The sequence below is a fragment of the Lemur catta genome, chromosome 9 (assembly GCF_020740605.2).
Source record: "Lemur catta isolate mLemCat1 chromosome 9, mLemCat1.pri, whole genome shotgun sequence".
Lineage (NCBI taxonomy): Eukaryota > Metazoa > Chordata > Mammalia > Primates > Lemuridae > Lemur > Lemur catta.
The window spans coordinates 40,377,282-40,384,374 of record NC_059136.1 but is presented as its reverse complement, the minus strand read 5'-3'; the positions used below and the strand labels follow the sequence as shown (position 1 = coordinate 40,384,374).

Genomic DNA, 7,093 nt, shown 5'->3' with positions numbered 1-7,093 from the left:
CTAATTATAGCACTTTAACTCATGAAGTTATGTTTGAAGGAAACAAAAAGAGAGTTTCCTTGAAGGATGAGGCTGGTTTTAGTAGTATATAAAATAGGAAAGGGCAGTCTAGGCACAGGAAACATTATCAACATAAGTAGGGAAGTTAGGGAAGTCATTCAGTGCCTCCAGGGATACTGGCTAAAAGTTCCACTATAATTTGTAGATGATAGCAGCAGGAACAGTGAGAACTGCCACTTAAGTGCTATCATTTACTGACTATTTTATATAAAAAAATTTTCATATACTTAATCAGATTTGACTGTTATTATATCACCATTTCAGATAAATAATATTTTTTGGTTTTCAAATGAGAAAATGGAACTCCTCTGAGGTTAGGCAACTTGCTAAAGTAAGTGATAGAATTGCAATTCAACTGAACCAAGAATTCTCTTATTTCCACACATCACAAAATTCGGGGACTAAATTTTGCTATTAAGGAATCATCAGAGTAATGCGTAATTCTGGACACCCTCCTGTCAATACTGAGCAGGTCTTCTGTATTGAAAGGGAGAAGTTATTTAAAGGATGGGACTTTTCACAAAGAAAGATATTTGGTGTAGAGTGCACAAGAAGGATGGGATCTCTTCCATTAAGTCCCACCAAGAATTAATCAGTCACTCCTGGAAATAGTTATGGTCAAGAATGGAAGAAATCTATGTTCTAATACTGTATCTTTTGTGACCTTGAGAAAGTCATTAGCCTTTTGGGGCAGTATTATTATTAGTTCATCTACAGAAGAGAAGGGTTTGCTATACAGTTTTAAATGGCCATGCACAAAAGATTGAAAGAGAGGAATATAACTCATGAAAATGCAAATTTAGAGCCCTACTCTAAAAGACTAGTAACTAGAATATAAAAATCTAGAATAAGTTGAAACTACTGTACATGTTGTAGTTGATAAAAGATGTTCAGATTATGTTTGGTGCAGAAAATATAATTAGAAAGGTCTAGTTCCACAGTTTGGGGGCACTAACAGAATGAAAACAAATGAAAAGAATTTCTCCATTTCTTATTTGTTTCCTAAAGTGAACAGGTTTGGTTTTCTACCCAGCATTTATCCCATCTCCCCTTAACTCCTTACTAACAAAATCATTATTCAAAGAGATATTCATACTTTCTCCAAGCTTGTTCTCACTATTATGAGATCCATCATGGGTCTCCGTTAGTTTAATCCAGTTGGAGTACTTTGGTACATGGATGAGATTATGACATACGAGTGCCAATCAGTCTAGAGGGAAAGCCTGGAGGAATGTCTCTCTTGCTCATTTCCTCTCTTTCTCTCTCTTTTCTCTTAAGCATAATATGAATAAGAAAACATGAACTCAGACTGCTGCTGACAGCCATCTATGACTAATAAAAATCAGGCTTATTATGATGTTGATGCTATAAGAAATGGTCTAGAAAGATACAAAGAGCAAGCAGCACAAGTCAAAAAATCCTGAAGAGTGCTCTACTTCTGAAAGATATACATACCTTAACTATTTTAGGCAGCTTGAGTTGGAATTTCTGTTACTTTCAACCAAGAGCATCTAAGCTAATATACTCTGTTTTTTTATCAAGGAGAATGATAATAAAATTTGAACAATAAAACACAGGTGAATGGCTAAAAATTAGAGCTCTAGATATGTGTGAGTGACAGTGTTGAAGAATCTAGCTCTTTTAAATGAACTCGAGCCCAAGTGCATTTTGGAGTATGAGCATAATTTATTGATGTGATACCAAAACGATTATGCAGGTGTAGTCCCAGAATCACTGCAGATGACCCTAGAAATCTTAGAGACAAGAATAGGTATGGATTCTAGAAATTACACACTATGTGTATCTCATGGAAAAACACATCTAGAATAGTAATAGAGATGATTTGCGAGTGCTTCTAAAGTGGAGAAGTGATGATTATCGTGAGCTAACCCAAGTGCCTGAAGTCAGGCCAAGCTAACCTCATTTCCTCTCTTGAGAAGGTTAAAAAATGGGCAGATTAGATAAATTTCATAAGCAATATGCCTGGATTTCACCAAGGAATCTGGCAAAGACTTGCATGATTTCTTGTCAGAAAAGGCAGAGAAATATGTGATGGATGCTAGTACTATTAAAGTTGTAGCTGGTTTAAAACTTATAGCCAATGAATTTTCATTAAAGGATAAGTGTCACCTTGGAGTGAGGTCTTACAGGCTTCTCCTACACGATCTGTCTCATGTAATATTTTGTATCAATAATGAAGATGTGGATATTGACGTCATCCTTATCAAAAGTGAGAGTGCCATCAAGTTGGTTGAAAGGATTACTGATAACTCAAAATGAGATGTTTTGATTCAAAAAGGACCTCAGGGAGGTGGAGGGCAAGGGCAATATACATAACCTAAACTTTTGTACGCCCACAATATGCTGAAATAAGAATAAAAAAAAACGACCTCATAGGCTTCAATGATTACCTTTGCATAACAAAAGAATATTTACTAGCAATTAATTTTTTAAGAGCTCACACTTAGTAGGAATACATATTAACTTCCCCAGAATAAGATGGCCAATATGATACATAGAAAGTATGTAAATATGCTACATATGTCTGTGTATACATATGTTGATTTGTATAGACAATTCTCAAAAAAGATACACATACATATACATGAGGAAATTGCTAGGTAAAATGTCAGTCAAAATTTTAAGATCCAGTAATTGGCCACTGTTTTATGCTTTGTAGGTCCAGGGGCGGGGCATGGGGATGGGGTAGCAACTTTAAAAGGAAGACAGTGACCAGTGACTCTAATACTACTCTGTTTATTCCTATTAATGTGAAGAGCCTGCTCCATTGGGAGGAGGACTGCCTTGTAAAATTAAGTTAGCAATCTAGTTCCCTTTGTCTTATAGTATTAAGTTGTACTATCTTTTAAAATCAATATTTGTATTTTGGAGGGGTGTGTATGTGTATGTGTGTGTTGAAATTATCCACCTGGAATAATAAAGAAATTTATATGCTTCTCATGATATTGGTGTGATCTTAAAGAAGGGTTGAGATGAAGTGAAGATAACAATATCCACAATAAATTTAGAGTGCCAAAGATCACTGCTAATTTCCTGTAGAAGCTGCTGAGGCATTATTCTAGAAAGAATGAACGGGCCGGGCGCGGTGGCTCACGCCTGTAATCCTAGCTCTGGGAGGCCGAGGCGGGTGGATCGCTCAAGGTCAGGAGTTCAAGACCAGCCTGAGCAAGAGCGAGACCCCGTCTCTACTAAAAATAGAAAGAAATTATCTGGCCAACTAAAAATATATATACAAAAAAATTAGCCGGGCATGGTGGCTCATGCCTGTAGTCCCAGCTACTCGGGAGGCTGAGGCAGTAGGATCGCTTAAGCCCAGGAGTCTGAGGTTGCTGTGAGCTAGGCTGATGCCACGGCACTCACTCTAGCCCGGGCAACAAAGTGAGACTCTGTCTCAAAAAAAAAAAAAAGAAAGAATGAACGGACCCTTGGTGAAGAGAGGGAGGGGTTGCAGAATAGCTGCTGGGCTAAAAACAATCCCTTTGCATAGATATTAGTTCTTTCCTAAGGATGGGTAGAAAATCCAGGATGGAAATTAGAAAAAAAAAAGCTGTTGCACAGATTAAGAACTGATATGTCTATGAAGCCATCACTCTGAAATATTTTAACTTCCTTCTCAAGCCTTCTCTTTGGATCATAGAAAAGTCATACTTCTCCTATGATTTCAAATAATTTGTTCTTGGCCGGGCGCAGTGGCTCACGCCTGTAATCCTAGCACTCTGGGAGGCCAAGGTGGGTGGATCGCTCGAGGTCAGGAGTTCGAGACCAGGCTCAGCAAGACTGAGACCCCCGTCTCTACTAAAAAATAGAAAGAAATTATCTGGCCAACTAAAATATATATATGGAAAAAATTAGCCAGGCATGGTGGCGCATGCCTGTAGTCCCAGCTACTGGGGAGGCTGAGGCAGTAGGATTGCTTAAGCCCAGGAGTTTGAGGTTGCTGTGAGCTAGGCTGACGCCATGGCACCCACTCTAGCCCAGGCAACAAAGTGAGACTCTGTCTCAAAAAAAAAAAAAAATAATAATAATAATTTGTTCTTTCACATTTGAAAGCTTGTTACATCTTAGAATCTCTGTATTAGACCAAGGTAACTCTTAAGAATAAAATTTACTATTAGATTTATGTGCATGTCTTTACCGGTGTATTAATGGATCATGAAGGATATTTCAAAAGGCATTTGAAAATATCCATCTTTTAAAATTATATTAATATTTTATTACATGAATGTAAAATATTTTATGGTACTTGCTAAATATTATGTATTCTGTAAAATAAATACTATTTTAAAGCATATTGGAATTAATAATGGAAGTCATGAAAAGAATAGTTGCTTGAAATACTCCCAGTAGGAAACTTACTCTCATTTTTATCATCCATCCTTTTGATAAGAAATGCTTATAGCGTTATGGACAAACTTGATCTTCTTTGAAATGTGTTGTCTACTGCTTTTTGGTTTCTGTCTCAGTAGCTCTAAATAGCTATTTAAGGACATTCTTCTCTAAATTTCTGCCAATAAAGACAAATCGATTTGTTTTCTCAGTGTCATCTTTCCAGCTCACTGGAGCCTCTTCCAGATCATAGAGCTCGTGGACACCTTGGACAATCACTTGTGGTTTGTCTTTGACTGACACCAGCCCCTTTAGCCATATAATTCCATGCAGTGATCGTCCTTGTTTCTCACTTTCTTTTCCCACAAAACATTCTGAATAAATACATTTAGACTTTTTCCCTGTGCATCCCCTGATGCTTCAAATGTGATTGTAACAATACTCTGATCAAGGTGAGGTTGTGTTGCTGGCACAGGTTTAAGTATTTTCTGCAAACTTATTCCAGAGAGACTAACAAAAGCATGAACATCTAATACATTAGACAGATCAACTCTTGATCTCTGTGTTTCCAAAATTTTTCCTAGTCCATTTATTGATCTAATGGTTGTTCTTAATTTGTTTAAATCTTCTTCTAGAACCAAGTGTGTTTGATTGATGAGAATGATATCTGCTAAAGCAATTTGCCTAGTAGCTTCATTGATAAGACCACCAGGTTTTACTTCCATTAAATGTTTTGATCCATATTTTCAATCCACAACAGTTATGATACCATCAAGATAAATATCACTCCTTAATTCAGCATCAACCCAAAAGATAGAAGCTACAGCACCAGGATCTGCAAACCCAATGATCTCTAACAGTATGTAATCAAATTTCCCCTTCTTTAGCATCAAATCCTCAATAGCTCTAAGGCCATTGTCCTTCACCGAACAGCAGTGACAACCATTTCCAATTAAAGCTTCTCTTCATAGAGTTCTCCACCTTGGCTGACAGCTGAGGATTTCTCCACTGCGCTTCCTTCCCCAAATTCATTTAAAATGACTGCTATTCTTTTGCTATGTTGTTCTGTCAAAATATAGTTCAGAAGTGTTGTCTTCCCAGCACCCCCAGGATGTTTGCTCTCCGCCAGGAGGCCCCAGTACCTAAAGAGAAGAGGCACGGGTAGCCTCCAAAATCCCAGGACACTAGAGTTCACGGCATTTTCTGACCAGGATGGTTAGTTATCTAAATACCCGGTGATAATTGTGACTGGGATCTTGATATCAAGCCCAGACTTTTTCTTCTCCTCTCTTTGCTTCATCACAATGGGAACAAATTCAGGACAGTCCTCCTTCACGTGCTCCTCATCCTCACCCACAGCTCCAACAGCCTGTAACATCCCAGCCTATAGCATGGCTCTGCCTCAATTCAAGAGCTCTCATCTTTGGAGGGTAAAATTATGGAAGGTTTGGATGGGATGGCTTTTGTTTTACACTTACCTGCTTTTGATATTGTTTGAAGTTATTACAATAAGAATGTATCTTTTTATAATTTTTTAAAATGTTTTATTTCAAAAATTAACAAGAATATGGATTTAGGTTAACTTTAACTTCTAAATGTCACAGAAAAAAATAAACTGAAATATTATTTGGCTGAACATCATGTATAGAAAAAGACAAAATTTTTTTCCATATACTAATCTGAGCTTATCTTGAGTGTTTTATTATTATTTAATCCTGGTGCCATATTGTAATGTATGATGTGAACATCAAAAAGAGAGTTTGTATCAGTGGTTGTCTACAAGAACCAGGGTTGCCACACAGAGATTATGGAGAACTATAAAAGGGAAGCCAAACTCTGAACAGGGCAGAGTCTGATGCAGCATTTTGTAGCCAGGTAGGCTGGCTGGGAAAACATCCCATCTTGTAAAATCTGCTAGTGTTTAAATGATAGCAATTAACTGAATTATTTAAAATCAGTCTATGGGCTAAATACTCATGCCATGGGCCACCTGAGTATGATCTTTGATCAAAGAGGAATGTGGTCATGATAATAAAGGCTTTTGAAACTAGTTCATGAGTGGAATAGCTGAAGGCACCAGAGGGTTTCCCCCTAAGGAATTCAGGAAAAAAAAAAAACCCAACTTTTAAATGATTAGAGAGGCTCAGAAAGGACATAAGACTTGCCTATCAAGGACTGAGCTCTCCAGCTTTATTTACAGAAGCTTGATGACAACCTGTTAAGGATATTGAAGTGGGATCCCTGTGCTGGGTAGGAAGCTTCCTTATCTCTAAGTCCTTCTGAAGATAAGATTGTTTAAGTCTTCATCTGGACCATGAAGGAAGGATACCACATTGCTATACTTGTTTTTTTCCTTTCAAGAAGTCAATGTAAATTGAGACTCTGAATGATCAAAGGCACGTTGTGGGAATTTTTTTTATGGCTTTCTTTTTGAAGTCTGTTGGATTTTTAAGCTCCCCACTAGAAAACCCACATATATGGTTTAAGGGTTGAACAAGAATGTAAAAAGAAGTTTATTCTGACTTTATTCACATTTTTCATTTTAACAGAATTTCTAAATGTGTTTTTGTGTTGAGATATGATTTTAAAGCTTCAGATATTTGATGATGCCAGTTGCCCTTTTTTAAAATACCATTTCAAGAATTTTCTTTTTTGTGCAAAGATTTTACCTTTAATCTAAAACAAT

The 7,093-nt window shown here is 37.0% G+C and overlaps 1 protein-coding gene across 1 annotated transcript; it reads right to left on the bottom strand.

Annotated features, from left to right (window-relative positions):
* Positions 1-5,359: 5,359 nt before the first annotated feature.
* Positions 5,360-5,785, bottom strand: LOC123644680 (COBW domain-containing protein 1-like). Its single transcript, XM_045560922.1, has 2 exons — positions 5,634-5,785; positions 5,360-5,513 (listed from the first exon to the last, which is right to left on the bottom strand). The coding sequence occupies exons 1-2, from the start codon at positions 5,783-5,785 to the stop codon at positions 5,360-5,362; spliced, it is 306 nt and encodes a 101-aa protein (XP_045416878.1).
* Between the last annotated feature and the right edge of the window lie 1,308 nt (positions 5,786-7,093).